This window comes from Mirounga angustirostris, unplaced genomic scaffold (assembly GCF_029215605.1).
Source record: "Mirounga angustirostris isolate CCGP_5_RB_7025 unplaced genomic scaffold, mMirAng1.0.hap1 SCAF_4, whole genome shotgun sequence".
Lineage (NCBI taxonomy): Eukaryota > Metazoa > Chordata > Mammalia > Carnivora > Phocidae > Mirounga > Mirounga angustirostris.
The window spans coordinates 149184050-149203109 of NW_026991712.1; the positions used below are offsets into that span (position 1 = coordinate 149184050).

The 19060-nt window shown below is 34.1% G+C and overlaps 1 protein-coding gene across 6 annotated transcripts in view; it reads left to right on the plus strand.

Annotated features, from left to right (window-relative positions):
* NRDC (nardilysin convertase) overlaps positions 1 to 19060 on the plus strand; it is a 101121-nt gene that overhangs the window by 57637 nt on the left and 24424 nt on the right. For all 6 annotated transcript variants that reach the window (XR_010410941.1, XM_064589150.1, XM_045897706.3 and 3 more), the window contains 7 exons: positions 3113 to 3186; positions 8491 to 8586; positions 10118 to 10240; positions 12195 to 12252; positions 13984 to 14057; positions 15431 to 15500; positions 17874 to 17951. Coding sequence is in view for 5 of the 6 variants with exons in the window: in XM_064589150.1 (XP_064445220.1) it covers positions 3113 to 3186; positions 8491 to 8586; positions 10118 to 10240; positions 12195 to 12252; positions 13984 to 14057; positions 15431 to 15500; positions 17874 to 17951 (573 nt within the window). In the remaining variant the exon portion in view is untranslated. The remainder of the gene's footprint in view (positions 1 to 3112; positions 3187 to 8490; positions 8587 to 10117; positions 10241 to 12194; positions 12253 to 13983; positions 14058 to 15430; positions 15501 to 17873; positions 17952 to 19060) is intronic.

Here is a 19060-nt window from a genome sequence, read left to right on the forward strand (position 1 = left end):
AGAAGCAGGCTCCCTGATGAGCAGGCTCCCTTATGAGCAAGGAGCCCGACGCAGGACTCGATCCCAGGATCCTGGGATCATGATCTGAGCTGAAGGCAGACGCCTAACTGACTGAGCCACCCAGGTATCCCAATAAAAATCTTAAAAAAAAAATGATACTATAAAGAGTGGGGGAAAAAAACAAGTATAAAGTAGAAGACTGTATTTGTAACACATAAACAAGGACTTATATTTAAAATAACTATCATTGATTTTTAATTATTAGATTATATGTATAATTATATATAACATAATTAAATGTATAAAATGAGTAAGTATATATATTATTAGAATCAGAAAAAATACAACCTAATAGAAAAAAAGCCTTAAACAGGTATTTTACAAGAGAAAAAATTCAAATGATTAATAAATATATGAAATGGTATTCAATCTCGTTAGGAATCAGGAAAATGTAAATTAAAGCCAGTATGAGATTTAACTGTATTCGTAAAAGTTGCAGTAAATACTAAAGTCTGACTATACCAGGTGACGGTGATACAAATTTTGGTTTTATCTAGTGCTGTTGAACATGTGCATGTATACACTATTACTTAGGAGTCCTTTCCTAGATTTATACCTAGACAAACTTGTGCAAATGTGCCCAGTACACTTTGATAAGAATTTATGGCAGCATTGATTGTAATAGTCCAAACATGGAACCAGCCCAAATGTTCATGTGCAGTAGCTTGGATGAATAAATTAATGCAGTGGAATATTCTGCAGTGAAAATAAATGAACCGCAGCCACATGTACCATCATAGATGAATATTAAAATAAATAGGTAAATAAGACATAAAGAATACATACAGTATATTTCCATTTAGATAAACTCAGAAACAAAACTAGATTGTCTAGAACATGCATTCTCAGCAGGGAGGATCTTTTTTCTGTTGGTGGCAAAAATTGGGTCTTTGGAGGTAAAAAAAAAAATGGTCAGTATCATAATGGTTTGTGGCCCTCCAAAGCTTAACACTACCTGGCAAAATCTTTACTTAGTATTTAATTTCTGTTTTGAGTTTTCTTGAGTATCACATGAGCACCATTTATAGTGATATGAGTTCATAGAAGATAGACAAAGCATATACAATGTCAGTACTACAAAACTGTTAGATAGGTGATTGGAGGACTTTCAAATGATTGCTTGATCTTGAAGTCATCAATAGAGGTGGTCTACACATGCCAGTTGGTTCCATTAGCTGCTTTGTGAATGTTTGTTTGATACTCTGTGCTTTTGTGTATGACTTTGGCATTAAGAATTAAATAGAAATATGCTCTTTTATTATTTAATTGAACAAAAGTTATTCAACCCATTAGTTATACCCCAATACTGAAAAGAAGAAAATGTCAACTATCTTAATATCTAGTAGTTAATTAAGTTAAAAGTTTCTTTTTTGGATCAAGCAAAAGGGAAAAGTTTACTAAGTATTGTAGGAAATTAATTTTTTCAGTTGTTCTATTTGCTGGAAAAGTAGATGTTAATTTAAAAATTTTGTTTGCATTGCTGTTATATAAATGGATACATATGTAATTTGATGCATCACAATTTATGTAAATAAATTACATTAAAAAGCAAATAACAGTTATAAAGGTAAGTGAAATATCGATAGCCTTTAAACTTTTAACTTTTAGGGGCGCCTGGGTGGCTCAGTCATTAAGCGTCTGCCTTCGGCTCAGGTCATGATCCCAGGGTCCTGGGATTGAGCTCTGCATCGGGTTCCCCGCTCAGCCCGGAGCCTGCTTCTCTCTCTCCCACTACCCCTGCTTGTGTTCCCTCTCTGGCTGTGTCTCTCTGTCAAATAAATAAAATCTTTAAAAAAAAAAAACAGCTTTTAACTTAAAAATTTTAATCATTTCTAACCCTGTATTGAGTAAAAGAGTAGGCTTTATATACCTTATATGTATATAAAAAAAATCACAGATACACATACAGATAAACAGTATATCTGTGATATTAGAAGTTCAAGGAGAGTGATTAGGGGAAAATCTGAAAAGGCTACTTAGGGTTGATAATGGGGAAAAAGAAAGGCAAGAAACACTGGTCTAGAAATGCATGTATGGGTGATAAAACTATAAAGAAAAGCAAAGAAGTGATTATCATAACATTCAGGATATTAACTCTGAGGATAAGGTAGGTGCTGGGTGCTTTTAGAATTATGACAGTGGTCTGTTTTTTGACTTACGGGGTAGTCACTTAGGTGTTTACATTATAGTTATGCATTAGTCTCTATGTTCATGTTTTATGTACATTTCTATATGGGTGTTACAATGAAAAAGATAGTTTGTAGACTTTATGGAAATGCAGAAAATAATTAGATTTTACATATGCATGGTTATGAACTTAAACTTGTTTTTTAAAAGATTTTATTGATTGATTGATTGATTGAGAGAGAACGCGTGCGTGCACAAGCCAGCTGAGGGACCGAGGGAGAGGGAGAGAGAATTTCAGACTCCATGCTGAGTGCAGAGCCTGATGTGGGGCTTGATCTCACAACCCTGAGATCATGACCTGAGCCCAAATAAAGAGTCGGAGGCTTAGCCAGCAGAGCTACCCAGGCGCCCCCAACTTAGTAAATTTTTTTTTTTAAGATTTTATTTATTTGTCACAGAGACAGAGAACACAAGAAGGGAGAGGGGCATAGAGAGAGAGTGAGAAGCAGACTCCCCACTGAGCAGGGAGCCCGAAGTGGGGTTTGATCCCAGCATCCTGGGATCATGACCTGAGCCGAAGAACCAACTGAGCCACCCAGGCGTCCCCAACTTAGTAAATTTCTTTTTTTCTTTTTTTAAAGATTTTATTTATTTGACAGAGAGAGACACAGTGAGAGAGGTTCGGAACACAAGCAAGGGGAGTGGGAGAGGGAGAAGCAGGCTTCCCGCGGAGCAGGGAGCCTGATGCGGGGCTCGATCCCAGGATCCTGGGATCATGACCTGAGCCGAAGGAAGACGCTTAACGGCTGAGCCACCCAGGCGCCCCCAACTTAGTAAATTTCTTAAACAAAAAATAGATGTTGACCGATTAAAAGATTTCTCTGAACAGAAACAGAAATGCCAGGGTTTGTTTTTTATTTTTCAGATGGGCTCAGTTCTTCATTCATCCGCTAATGATCAGAGATGCAATTGACCGCGAGGTTGAAGCTGTTGATAGTGGTAAGATAAGTGCTTTATATCTTACGACTATTTTTTGCATTGAACTAGGTATTTAGCACATATACGATTCTTTATCACTAGACCATTTTATCTTTATATCATAAAGGGCTAAAATGAAATCAGTGTGTCATTTATTCCTAAACCATTAAATGTCTTAATTCAGTGTAGATTTGAAATAAAAGAATGATAGAATATTGTTTTTCAGTCTTTGTTTTTTGAGGGTTTTACCATAGTGATTAATCTTTTGCAGGATGGTAGCCTAATCCTTAAAGCTAATGCTGGGTGTTAAAACGTTAAAAGCTCACATAACTCCTTTTTCATGAAGAGACATTTTCTCTGAGGCTTTAAGTACCATTCTGATATTTAAATAGCTTACCCTTTGTTACCTCTGTGTACCTGTGCTTTGTAGTTTGAATTTTGGTTGTTCTGAAAACAATTGTGATATATTTATGGATGAAGAAACTAAATCCCTGAGTAGGAAATGCATTTAATTTTGTTTTTTGACAGTTTTTCTTGTCTTTAGGATGTAAAGAATGAAGACCGTAAGGAAAACTGTACTTATATAGGGTGAGGCTTCATTATAGAGCTGTGCTGTAAATATCCCTTAATTACAGAGTACCAATAAATAGCACCAACATAGAATAACCCTGCTTGCCTTATTTTAGCATTGGAAACATGTAATACTACTCTTGGGTCACTTTAAGTTCATATAGGTTACGCTTGGCTTGCAAGAACTTAAGAGGCAGGTTTCTGCACTGGTTTCTGCTTTTGTGGCATTTTTCCTCTTTGGCTTGATTCAGTGTCGAGTTGTAATGACTTACTGCATTCATTAAGCTGAGTAAACTATAGATGGTTACAAAGAGCCATCTGTCTGGAAGTCATCAGATTTGTGTTTTACTTCTAGAAATTTAACTGATTGTGGACCTCAACTTATTTGTAAAAGAGGGTGGGATGGAGTTCTCTTCCTCCTAGCTCTTCTAGCTCCTTTTAATCAAGGATTCATTTTCTTCATTTTTGTTATTTGCCTACCACAATGTCTCTTTTATCATAGATCCAGATAAGTATTTGTTGAGTGGATGACAAACCAAAATAACCAAGGAAAACTAAAAGCCTTTCATACTTTTTGAGACCTAGGAACTGTTTTCTGTCGTAGATACTTTGAAGTATATTTTTCTTCATACAGTTTCTAGATTGGGTTCAGGTGTTAGTATTTACAAAATAAAACCTTTAATTCAATTTTCCAGTTTAAGTCAAAATAATGTAGTTATGTAATAAGTAGTTTGGGTTTAAAATGAACTTAAACTAAAAGCTTTTTTGTTTTTGTTTTGCTCTGCTCATTTATTTGTCTTTTTAGAAAATTTTTTAAATTTTTAAAAGATTTTATTTATTTGACACAGAGAGAGCGTGCAGAAGCAGGCAGAGCAGCAGGCAGAGGGAGAAGCAGGCTCCTGGCCAAGCAGGGAGCCCAATGCGGTGCTCAATCCCAGAACCCTGGGATCGTGACCTGAGCTGAAGGCAGACCCCTAACGACTGAGCCACTCAGGCGCCCCATTTGTTTTTGATGAGAGGAGACCTAGTTCAATTTGTGACTTGATACAAAGAGCTCAATATATGTCATTAGTCACTTAACCTTCCAAGTGTGAAGGATTTACTTAGATCAGGGACATGGGGGAGCTCTTAAATTGTAACTGGTGTAATAACTTTAGTATTCATTAACCAGGTTCAAAAGTTCAATAATCTGATGTTACTTTCTTCTATTCAGTTGTGATAGTCTTTCTTCTAACCTTCTTAATCACATGTTTTTAGTTGCCTGCTTGCTTGGATGGCATTCCTTGTTAGAGAAGTTGAAGGAACGTTCAACTTTTCCTGGCAGATTCATCTTTTCCTTTTCCTTTTTTTTTTTTTATTCCTCTCCACCTGCTTATAAAAAAGATTCTTTCCTGGGTTTTTAATTTATTTTGTAGTTCTGACTTCATTACTCTATCACTGTGCCCTGCATTGACGACCTATTTTTGTTCTAATCTTTCAAAGGAGTGGTTATACACTTATATTTATAAGCATTTATTTATACATTGCAGATAGGTATGTTCAGTGTTTTACAGTTTTCTTGAATACATTTGATAACAGAAACTCATGTCAGTGTCCACAGGGTAGGTTTTAAAATGGGATTAACTTACTGCTAAAAGAAGATTGTAGAGAAAAAAAATTGTTCTTAATGATTAGCTTTTTATTTTATTTTGTTTTTAAGATTTTATTTATTTATTTGACAGAGAGGTAGAGAGAGAGCACAAGTAGGCAGAGAGGCAGGCAGAGGGAGAGGGAGAAGCAGATTCCCTGCCGAGCAGGGATCCTGACGCGGGGCTCAGTCCCAGGACTCTGGGATCATGACCTGAGCTGAGGGCAGACGCTCAACCGACTGAGCCACCCAGGCGCCCCTAGCTTTTTATTTTAATGATAGTTCATACTCACATAAATATAATTTCCTACACAATGTGTCCTGGTGATTGAGATTGAAAATATGGCGAAAGCCTTTTTAAATCTAATCGAGTAGCAGAATGTGTTCTCTCAGTGTTCAGATACTTATACTCTATTTTTATCAGTTGTTGTGGATATATCACTTTGTGAATATGTTTACATGTCTACTCTATTATCTTCCTGTTGCCACTAAAACAAATTACCAGAAACCAAGTGACTCAAAATATCACAAATTTATTTTCTTAAACTTTGGAGGTCAGAAGTCTAAATTATTTCCTTACTTAGCTGCATTCCTTTTGGAGGCTCTAAGAGAGAAGCTGTTTCCTGGCCCTTTCCACCTTCTAGTTACCATTTGTGTCCCTGGGCTATGGCTCCTTTCTCTGTCTTAAAAGAGTCATCAGGGTAGAACCTTCTCTCTGAACTCTGCTTGTGTCTTTTCTGTGACTTTGACCCTCTTGCCTTTCTCTTATAAGGACCCTTAGGATTACATTAGGACCACCCAGATAATCCAGGATAACCTCTCCTTCTCAGGATCCTTAATTTAATTCATACCCACAAAGTTCCTTTTACCATGTAAGGTAACCCATTCACAGGTTTTGGAGATTAGGATGTATACATCTTTGGGGGCTCTTATTCAACCTACCACACTTTATAATGGAATTGTTTTTCTTGTCTTGTAGCCATATCTTCATATTTTTTTAACGGAGTTTGTTTTGTTTTTTAATTTACTTTGTTGAAGCTATGTATATATTTTTTACTGTCCCATTATTGATTTAGACTTTATGGTTTATAACTAAAGTATTTTGAATACGTTTACTTCTGTTTCTTCCCTTCCCTACTGTCACCACTTTAGTTTCCACTCTCTTCAAATATAACAGTGATGACCCCTGATCAGTTTTCTTGTCTCTACTTTTGCTTCCCTTCAACCCATTCTCCACTTTTACAACTAGAATGAACTTGCTAAAGTCCAAATCTGATAATGTGACTCTCCTAACATCTGCAGATGTTTATTAAACATATGCAACGCTTTGCCATTACTCCTATGATAAATAATAATAGCTGACATTTATTGAGCATGTATTATATGCATTGTTGTGATTGTTATTCCCCATTTTCCATATTTGACATCCTTATCCCCATAGGCTTAGAGAGGTTAGTACTTAGAGTTCCAGAATCAGCCATTTCCCCAGTTTTTTTCAAAATTTTTTTTTTCCTTATCTCTTTAGCCTGGTGTCTTGCCTCTGCTTTGATTCTGAACATTTGCTCAACCAAAAAACTATATCTGTTTCAGAGGTGCCATAATCTCCTTCTTCTTTAAGATTTTCTCCTTAGAATGTTTTACACACTCCCATTTCTCCTTCTGTTCCTATTCCCTAGAAAACTCTAGTTTGTCCCTCAGTGCTCAGCTTGAGTCATTCCCCAGAAAGCCTCCATTTCTAAGTGCCCCCCCCAATAAAGTCACACACACAAATAAGACAAAATTAGTTAGGTGACAGTCCTTTTATATTTTCATAATACCCTATGTGTTGTAACACTTAACCATAGCAAACTGCAATTTCTATTGACTCTAAGCTCCTGTGATTATTAAACAGCTCCACTGGCCTCTTTGCTGCCTTTGAACTCAGTGACGTATTTCTTGTCTCTTAAAGCCTTTGAATTTATAATTTCCGTACCTAGAAAACTTCCCCAAAACTTATGATATCATCCTCACTTTATGTGGATTTTGCTCACTTGTCACCTCCTCAGTCCTTTTATGACCACCCTGTTGTCACTCTCTATTCTCTTACACAGATTTATTTTTCTTATAGCACCCACCACTGATATTATGTTTAGAATCTATTTGTTGGTTTATTTATTGTTTATCTCCGCTACTAGAATATAAACTACTTGAGGGCAGGGCCTGGCTCCCCCTCCTTTTTTTTTTTTCACATTTCTACCTCTAGCAACTGGTTCAGTAGTACCTGCCTCATAGTAGATGTTCAGTAAATAATTGTTGAAGGAATAGATCTTATCTTATTTAATCCTTATAAAAATCCTATGAACTAAGTACTAATAACTCCATTTTATAGATGCTGAAATAGAATCAGAAAAGTTAGAGAATATCCTCAAGGTTGTACAGCTTAGTATATGGCAGAAGTTGGATTCTAGCCAAGATATTTCTGACTTCACATTGATTTTTCTTAACCATTAATACTTTCTTACTGACATAGCTGGTTTTGGAGGAAATTTCAACAATGTATATGACAAAGTTCCCAGGTAATAAGGAATTTGATTTAACATTTTATTAGCACTTTATCAGTAAATTCTTGGATATAGCATCCTAGAATTGAAACCTTCAGGTCATTAACTATCTTGTTTCATTTGAAAATAAGGGAAAACCTCTAGAAAGGTGTACTGACTGCCCAAAATTACAGACTGTGTAAAGTCATAGAGTCTGGGCTACGTCATTGAGTTATCCACTTCAGTCTTATAACACACAATTCAAAAATTAATTTTTTAAAATTAATTTTTTATTTTTAAATAAAGATTTTATTTATTTATTTGATAGAGAGACACACAGCAAGAGAGGGAACACAAGCAGGGGGAGTGGGAGAGGGAGAAGGAGGCTTGCCGCGCAGCAGGGAGCCCCATGTGGGGCTTGATCCCTGGACTCTGGGATCATGACCTGAGCCGAAGGCAGACGCTTAACGACTGAACCACCCAGGCCCCCCCAAATTAATTTTTGTTACTTCCTTACTTTCAGTTCTGTGCAGTTCAGTTCTTGAATTTCCATTAATAAAGCAAATACTGAATTTCATTTTATTAAAAGTGTTTCTTTAAAACTGACAGAATATCAACTTGCAAGACCTTCTGATGCAAACAGAAAAGAAATGTTGTTTGGAAGCCTTGCGAGACCTGGACATCCTATGGGGAAATTTTTTTGGGGTAAGATGCTGAATACTTCATCTTATTTCATATTTTCTAATTGAGGAAGATTGAAAATAGGAAAAGTTGATAAAGAATGGAAGATTATGAAAGCAGAGTAGTTAGGTTCCTTTTACCTTTTAGGATAAGTAGGCAGCTTTTCAAATAGAAAATAGTTGAGCATGCATGTATTTGGTTCTCTAACATTGGGTATATCAAGAATAGCACCTAACATTTTGTGAATGCTTTCTGAGTATCAGATACTCTGCTAACACTACATGAATTACCTCATTTGATCATCGTTAACAATGTTATGAGCCAGGTACCATTATCTCCATTTAAAGATAAAGAAACAGGCTCAGGGAAGTTATTTAATTTGCTTAAATCACACAGTGGTGGATGTGAGATTTGAACCTCTGTTTATATGATTATAAAGTCTGTGCTCTACCCCAGCCTGACATTTCCATTTATCAACAGAGATTCAGCAATGATTTCTGTAATAGTTTTTGAGCTGTGACCAAATTTTGTTTAATCAGTAAGCTGTTTAAATAGTATCTGTTTTTCATAATGGCTTTTTCTTAGTGTTAGAATTCAGTTATAACCTCATATTAACCCTCTTGACCATACTGTAGAATCTGGGATAGTTGATCTAAATAGTACTTAGCCATCAAAAAAAAAAAAAAAGAAATCTTGCCATTTGCAGTGACGTGGATGGAACTAGAGGGTATTATGCTAAGTGAAATAAGTCAGTCAGAGAACAATTATCATATGATCTCACTGATATGTGGAATTTAAGAAACAAAACAGAGGCTCATAGGGAAGAGAGGAAAAAATAAAGCAAGACAAAATCAGAGAGGGAGACAAACCATAAGAGACTCTTAATCATAGGGAACAAACTGAGGGTTGCTAGAGGGGAGGGAGGATAGGGAAAATGGGGTAACTGAATGAAGGATATTAAGGAGGGCATGTGATGTAATGATCACTGGGTATTATATAAGACTGAATCACTGACCACTACCTCTGAAACCAATAATATATTATATGTTAGTTAATTGAATTTAAATTTAAAAAATGGGAAATAAATAAATAGAACTTCATTCAAAGGATGTTTTGCTTCCCTGTTTATTTTGTACAGTTATATACATTTTATATGACAACCTTAGTTTATATGGTTTATTTTTAAGGATTATGTAGAATATTAATAAAATAATTCAGAGATAAAACCTGAATTGAATACTAGACTAATTATTAAGAGAGGAAGCTTAAGACAGCTGCTGTTGTTAAGGTATTGCCAAATGGAGATTCCTATATGTTAAAATATGTCAGAATTGTTTTTGTGAATTTTTGTCGCATATTGATGTTATTGTTTGTTATACACTAGTTCTATATTCTTGAGTCACTTAGGTTATTTCATTACTTACGTATTAGTAGCAGAGTATGCATTTTTGCTGTGGAGACTTTTGACAAAGTAAACTTTAAAAAAATTTTTAATTTCAGTATAGTTCAAAATAAACTTATTAATTTCTGTGATCTTTTTCATCCTTTTTTACAGGAAATGCTGAGACACTCAAACAGGAGCCAAAAAGGAATAATATTGATACGCATGCTAGATTGAGAGAATTCTGGATGCGTTACTATTCTGCTCATTACATGACTTTAGTGGTTCAATCCAAAGGTAGTATACTATCTATTACTGCCCTTAGAATTAGTGTTGCAGTGTACTCTTAATTATTTTAGTGCTTGATCCTAATATGACCTAAAGGAAATCAGGATTTGGAAAAGTCATATAGCAAGGGCACAGCTTAGGGAAGCACAGCATCATCTGATTCTCAGGCAAATGTTTTTTTCTTTTAGAGAAAGAAAGGTCTTATCTCTAGGCTAGTCTAGGCTAGTCTGTGAATATACTAATGTACTAATAGGTCATGAATTGGTCTTTTAAGTCACATTCAGATGCTGCCTCTGTTATCTTTGGCTTTGCATTTAATCTGTATTGATCATAAACTGACAGGGCAAGGTGTCTATCTTTTCATCTTTACATAGGGTCCAGTAAAATGGCATGATTAATTGAAATCCATCATAGTAATGATAGCAAAAGTATCTTAAATGTATTGATCATTACTTCTGTTCTTTTCCTTCTTTTATCATTATCTTCAGTAACTTGTATTAACTTTTTCTCATTAAAGAAATGATAGCTTTCTTTTGTTTTCTTTATATTGCAATCTCTTTTGTTCAGTTGTCAAACTGTTCTTTTTTGACATATCTTATAGTTTGCATATTTATTTTTGAAAAAATAACCTTCTCACCTGATATGACTCTTCCTTTTTATAAAATTTTGTTCTGTCATGTCAAAATTAAAATTAGAGCTAACTTGGCACTTAAATATAAAACATTTTTGCATTTAGGGTCAAAATTAATCTATTAAAGTTGACTTGAATGTAAAGATACAGAATGGTAGATTCTTTTGTCCAGACTACAGATGTGCTTCTAGATTCCCTTTACAGCATTTGTTAAAATAGGCAGTTCCATATTCGGTGTATAATTTACAATTTATTTCCAAGTCTTTCACAAATGTGCATTTTTCTTCAACTGTGTATTATTTCCTTTGCATTCTCTTCCTCTGTGATGACAAATATAAGAGCTTATTAATGCTTGTTGCAAATTTCTAAAATAAGTCCTAGATATTTGATAAGAGAAACTTGTACAATTTAAATTCAGTTGTTTTTAAGCTTTAGCATTTATTATACCATTTAAAAGTTAAATATCTAGGGGTGCCTGGGTGGCTCAGTAGGTTAAGCATCGGACTCTTGATTTCAGCTCAGGTCTTGATCTCAGGGTAGTGAGTTCAAGCCCCATGCTGGGCTTAAAAAAAAAGATTATATATGTATATTATACAATTTATAAAATAGTGTTTTTTAAGTGCATAAAATAAGATTTCAATATCTATATAAATGGTATATAAGAGATTCAGAGCTTGATTAATTTGTATCTTGGTTTTTACTGGGGCACCTCTTGAAAATTAGTGAAACATGTCTGTTGGAACTAACAAATACTATTCATTGATAGTAATGAGTCAGTGAGATAAAGGGAAAAGGTTTCTTTTTGCACTTAGATCTGCTTTACTAGAAATTGCAAAAGAATTTTGTATGAAATATAAGAATCAAAAGAAGATGAAAATCATATGAAACCTAAGAGGAATACTTACAGATCAAAGCCTTAGCAAGTATAAAATAATGTAAAATAAATGGAGTGTAAAAGTACTAATGAGATGCTGAGAAAGAAGGATCAGTATGGTGTGGGTTAATTGGGAGAAACCTTCCTAGAGGAAGTAAGTTTTGGAATGGAGTAGGAGGATGGTTCTTATTCTTAATCTCTTGGCTCTCCACACTGCCTAATGATAAACAAAAACTTTTTTTTTAACTTGTGTACTTTTTCTAACTTTATCAGCTAGAAATACTTAACTGTTATTTTTGTTGTTGTTGTTACTCATTACTGGTTAAGGAGTGGCAAGTAAAGCCCAAATCAAAGTATTCCTTTGTTTTATACCTAAAGATAGGAGAGAAATCTAATTGCATTTCTACCTTAAATAACAACCTTGCATTTCCCTGTTTCCTTCCTGCCCTCCCCACAAGAAACACTGGATACTTTGGAAAAGTGGGTGACTGAAATCTTCTCTCAGATACCAAACAAGTAAGACATTTTCATAAACCATATACTTTTAGAGTTAAAGAGGCATCTTCTTGTATGAGTCCCAGAGGTTCTTTTTTTTTTTTTTGTGGGGGGGGAGGGGTGTTATTTTTTAAACAGGTGATTAAATTAAAACCTAAAGTGGTTTAGCAAGATCACACAGTCTTTGAGTGGGAAAACTAAGATGAGAACCCAAGTTTCTATAATTTCTGTAGTTCAAAATTTATAAGCTTGTAAACTTACAGTAAGCAGTAATGCTGAAGATTTTATGGCTCCTTTTACATTTATTCAGAGTTTTTCTGTTACTGTATAGAGTGTTTGAAACTGTGATATAAAAGCAGGTATTATATTGAGAGGCAGAATATATATATATATATATATATATACATACACACTTGTATCCCTCAGAACAAATTGTGTTCTGAAAGTTTGTTTCTTAAGTCAGTTGTTTGGGACTTGGAATGCTCTCCCCCATAAAACAAATAATCTTGTAGGTTACGATTGACTTCCCATACTAACTAAAAAGTCTATTTCATGTAGTTGAACCAAATTATCTTTTACTAGAAATTGCCTATATGGTTCCAGTTCAAAAAGCTACTACTTTTTGTCTACCTCAAATTCATCAAAATAATACAAATATTTAAGATACACTTTGTTACAACATTTTTGTTACAAAGAATACCAAAAAATTAATTCTGAAGCAATTAAGTCCTTCCTACTCCTAGTAGTTTGTATTTTAATACAATAAATGAAATCAGGTTTTTTTCTTGCATCAGGTGAGTAAGTTAGATTTTTTTTCCAGTTCCTCATTCTAGGACATAATTTATGAAAGCAAAATTGGCTGTGGAAATGTTAGAATAATTTGTAGTAACAACTGGTTGGTTATTATTAACTTGGCTTTATGTAAATTTCCATTGATAATTAGCAGTACTTTTTATGTATGGAAAGATAATGAAAGCCATGCCAAAGTTGTGGGGTTGTTTCGTTTGTTTTGTTTGTTTTGATAAGAAATGAGTATGAGCTATGGAAATGTCGAATGGTAGATTGAAATGTGTTTTACTGTGAACCTTTAGCAAAAAAATCAGAGGTATATTGCCTAGAGGAATTCATTAGGTCCTGTCAATCCCTGATAAGCATTTTTAGAAGTTCTCTTAAATAATATTCACTAACAACTTTGGTTCCTTAATCAGACAGGTTAAAAAGTCTTCTGGGTATTTAATAATAATGCATATTGACCATATTTGAGAAGAAACAGTTAATAGTATCCTCAACCAGATGAGAAGCCTCTAGAAGGAGAGTCCATGTCTTTTAAATACCAAAGTACCTAATACAGTGCATGATACTCAATAATCATTCCATATATACTTGTTGAATTAAAAAAAATATCTCTAGTATGTCTTCTTTCTGAAATGGCTTTATATGGGAGGAGAACTGAAGTTGAATGGGGCTGATAGAGGCAGTAAATATTGGGAGGGGAGGCCCCTTCACTTCACTTCATTGTTTTCTGTCTCCCATGAGTTTTAGAGATATTCAAGTTACTGGGACTGAGGTGAAGAATAGGTTAAGCTCAGGATTTTGATGGCTTTGTTGCCATCTATTTGCTTATGCCTAGAATGCTTTTCAGCCAGGAGTATGTAGAATAGATTATAAATACCTATCAGTTAGGCATCCCTAAAGATACTGCTTATAAAGGCTTTTGCCAATTAAATTTTAATATATTTGTTTTATTTTCAGTGGGTTACCCAAACCAAACTTTGGCCATTTAACGGATCCATTTGACACACCAGCATTTAACAAACTTTATAGAGGTTCGTGAACCAAAGGTTTAAAACTGTTTGAAATAACTGTAGCGCATTCTCTAAAACTTAATTGAGGCTGCCAATTTTCTTTGAAAATGACAACACAACAGAAAGTACAGCTGGGTTGGAAAGGGAGTAGAAGGACAGAGGAGATCTCCAGTTAGTGACAGACAGCAGGCCAGTAACGGGGGGCAAATTCATCTGCTGCCCTGCTGCTACTCAAGTCTGTTTTATGCTTTCACCCTGTTTTCCCCTTGTTCCCTTTTGTCTTTTGGTTTCCATTTCTTTCCTATTTCATTTTATCTATGCTCTGCTCTTTATTACCTTTAAAAAGAGAAAAATAGAGGAGGGATAACACTTTGGAAATTATTTCCTTTTATCTCAATTATAAAAACAATTTTTTTAAATGAAGAAAAATAAAAATAAAAATGAAGTGTAAAGAAATGGGAAGATCACCCTTAAATCTTACCATGTAGAGAAGTCATTTTAGCAAATTTCCTTTCGTTTCTATAGGTATATTTTAACATAGTTGAGGTGATAAAGTATATACACTTCTATCTCTTGCTTTTTTCATTTAATATATTTGTGAGAATTTCCCAATGAGCCATCACATGGTTATGCTATAATTTACAAAACAATTTGTCCATAGTGAATATTGCAGAAATATTCCTAATTCACCTTTTCTCTTTCTTTGCTCTTTTATCATGGCAGATTTTTTTCCCTCTTTTTCCTGATTGCTTAGGTATTCCCTCCTCTTCTTCCTTTACCCCATTGCCAGTCTCTCTCCTCTTCCCTTTCTTTGATCAATGACTGTTTTGTCACACCCTTTATCTGCTGCCTGCTCCATTCTATCTAAGCTGACTCTTCCAGAGACAACTTATTTTCTGTTGTATTCTTTCTGGCTTTATATTTTCTCTTCATAGAATCATAGAGTAATAGCACTGGGAAGAATTGTAGAGCTACTTTAACCTAACCCCCTTTCCATACCATAAGAAAACAGAGAAAGATTTAAATGAGAATGATTTTCCTCAAGGTTACATAAACACATATAGCAAGATAGAAGTAGGGCTAGATCTTGACCATGGGTCTCCTGACTTCTAGTCCTGTATCCTTTCTTGCAAGAAGGGATCCTTCTTAGGAGTATTTCCTATTTTCATAGTTCTTTTATCTGTTTTCTCTACCTGTGAAACCAAACTGAAAAGAAATTTATAAAAATTACATTATTCAAATTGGAAAATTGGCAACTTGAAATAATAATTGCATTGTATATAACCTTCCCCTGTTGGAGGATGAAATATATTGAATTAAAAAAATTCGTGTAGCATAAAAAAAATTATGGAGAAACACTTATATCTGTTTTTCTGAAAAATATTTTTGTTTAGTTGTTCCAATCAGAAAAATTCATGCTCTGACCATCACATGGGCACTTCCCCCTCAACAGCAACATTACAGGTAAGAGTGCAGGGCAAATTTACTCCATTGGAAACTGAATGAAAGTGATATTTTGAAAGCATATTAAATGGTTTCAATTTGAGGGTTCTGTTATGTGATAAACTGGGACCTCACTACTGGAGTTTTCAAGCCTGGCTATATATTTTAATGTCTTCTTAGGTATAAAAACTAGAGTTTTCTTATAGCTAGTTTCCTTTCCTGAGTCTTTGAAATTAAGTATCTTTGTGTGAATGCTAACTTTTGTAATTATTTTCTTTAGTACTTTGAGTACAAAAATATATTAGCTTATGATTTATTTGTCAGTGGGGAACATTCAGTTTGAGCTTGTCAAAAGTAAAATGATTTTGAGCCTGGACTATGACTACAACCTAAATCTGAAGGACCTACACCTTTGAGGTGGTAATGAGTTAGGGAAGAGTTATATAGATTAGGAAAACATTTTCCCAACTTACTTACATAGTTATATGAGCAGAATAGCATGGGCAAGAAGTTCTTTAAAGATAAGGATCAGTCAATGCCTACAAATACTTTTCTGATTAAAAACAAATGCTAATGAACTGATAAGAATTTACCTTATTTTTTTAAAACCATTACCAACAAAACAAACCCATGAGGATAACAAGCAGAAGGAAAATAATGTTGTTTAAGCCCAGTAAAAACTTTTTTTTTCACATATATGATAGAATATTCAATCATCCTATCAAGTTAACAAGAATGGTATGCCTCCAGTGAGAAAGCAGAGAACGTGTATTGTCTAATTGCTTTTGGTGCAAGGATAATACAGGAAAAAGCAATATACATTAATTGTGTAGTTATGGTAGAGTGTCCCCAAAAGTGTTAAAATTATTATATGCATATTTAAAAGTTTATTCTATTTAACTTTTTACTATAAAAAAATACATGCTTGTAAAATATTAAATAGGACAAAAGGGTATTAAATAAAAAGTAAAGCTGTGCTTCCAATTTTTGTTTCCTGAAAAATAGGCCCAACATTAATAGTTTCTTATATATCCTTCAGACATTAAACAGTGAATATGAAACATTTTTTTATGGAGATGAAACTATACTATATATACTGTTCTTCCTTTTTTGGGCAATGCTTATTTTTCTAATTAACAAAGGCTTGTTTATCCTCTGATTGATTACTAAGGTAGTTTATTGCAGAAATCCTGAAAATTACTGAAAAGCAGGAAAAAGTCATTCATGATTATGTTTTCCAAAGAATGTTAAAATTTCTGTATGTTTCCATCCAGTTATTAATTTTTATGGATGATTTATTTGTTTTAATGTGCCCTTCATCATGGTTCATTTTGAATCTCTAATTATGTGAATTAGCCTTTTGAGGGAGCTTTTTTTTTTTTTTGTTCCCCACAAAGAAGCAAATGTTTAATCCCTACAGAGTAACCAAATACAAAACTGTTAGTTTTGTTTCAGATGCAGATGTTGTGTAATCTATGGCATTCATTCTTTAACTAATTTACTTCCCCTACATCAGTCTTAGTATAGATATAATTCAAATTCATATTTTGAAACAATTTTGTGTGGGGTTTGGGGATTGCTTATGTTGAGATCCTAATATTATATCTTAACTTCTAAGAGTTTATTGAACTCCTTAAACTAATTTTAAAATTTAAGAATGCTTAGATTTCCTAACTTTATTTTTCTATATATTTTTGTTTTGGGAGGAATACATTCCTGAAATTATAGTAGAAGCCAGTAGGAAAAGACAGTTTAAATAATATATATACAATTACTCAGACTATTGAAGTATGTTATTATATAATGTAACATTTTTACACCTGTTACACTTACATTACATTGTCATGAAAACTCTATGAATAAGTAGCTGGGCAAGTAAAGAGAAAAAGAAAAATACAATGAGGTTAAGTCTCTTGTTCAAGATCATGCATTGACTTAAAGGAATAACTAAAACTATAAGCTAGATTTTTCTGACCCATAAAGCAACACATTTCATTTTACTACAGAGCTTGATGCAATACTGAAAGCTTTTCCTGACACTGACGGATTCATTCTCTGTATTAGGTTCTAAAATGATAATCTGTATTATTTGCATTTTGGGTGAAACAAAAATGAAAGATTTTACCATAAAAAGAAGTTTGGCATTCAAGAGAAAAAGTTGTAGTCTTAATTTTGGAATGAACATAGTGATTTCAGATAAAGAAGTTAATTTTATCATGTTTTCTGTTTTTACTTTGCTATTATCAAATTAATAATAATTTCATGTGTAGTGGAATTTATGTGATAATAAGTTTATAATCATATTCTTAAATATCATAATATTTGAAGTAAGAATCCCTTGTGTGCTTATACCTTAATTATTTTTATTTTTGACCTTAACATTTTTTTTTAAAGGGTGAAGCCACTTCATTATATCTCTTGGTTGGTTGGGCATGAAGGCAAAGGCAGCATTCTTTCTTACCTTAGAAAAAAGCAAGTATTGGGGTGCCTGGGTTGCTCAATTGTTAAATGTCTGCCTTCAGCTCAGGTCTTGATCCCAGAGTCCTGGGATCGAGTCCCTCATCGGGCTCCCTGCTTGGCGGGAAACCTGCTTCTCCCTCTCCTACTCTCCCTGCCGTGTTCTCTCTCTCGCTATGTGTCAAATAAATAAATAAAATCTTTAAAAGAAAAAAAAAAAGCAAGTATTTAATAAGTATTTTCAGTGTAGCAGTCTCTGAAAAATAATAGACAATAAGCATTCTATAACCTAGTCTTGTTTTATTTGCCAGAAAGCCTAGAATCAAATCTAATGTTTAATTATAGTCACTTTAATACCTAAATTATTTTAATAGCCCTATTATATTTGTGTATTTCCTTGGAAGCCACCTTTTAGCCCTTATGGGAAGTTAGTTGTACACAAAATTTAAAAAATCATAAATAAATGGATTCCAGAGTTACATAAAAGGTTAGCTCTAATCAAGAATTTAGATTTGAGGGGCGCCTGGGTGGCTCAGTCATTAAGCATCTGCCTTCAGCTCAGGTCATGATCCCAGGGTCCTGGGATCAAGCCCCACCTCGGGCTCCCTCCTCCGTGGGAAGCCTGCTTCTCCCTCTCCCACTCCCCCTGCTTGTGTTTCCTCTCTCACTGTGCCTCTCTGTCAAATAAATAAAATCTTAAAAAAAAAAAAGAATTTAGATTTGAATAGTAAAGAAGTCGGTTATTTAAATGCTATGGATCTCTAGCCTTTCCCAACCCAGAAGGTGGACTTTAATGAAAACTACACTGGGCAGAGAAATAACAACAGATAGTGGGACTATGAGCATTATAAGCAGCTGTGTTAGCAGAATGTTTCCTAATGCATTTAAGCACTTCGGTAAGTTGCCTAGTCAAATCATAGAAAGATAGCTTTAAATCAGGACCAATAATTAAAATACTTCCTTGTTTGATTTTTCTGTACACTAATTCAAGAATGGAAAGGAAGATGGGAAATTTAAGTACTTTAAAGCACTGATATGACTAGAACATTCAAAGAAAGCTGAAAGACCAGGGTTATTATGAAAGAATAAACTAACGGTATTAGTTACATACATACCTTACGTAA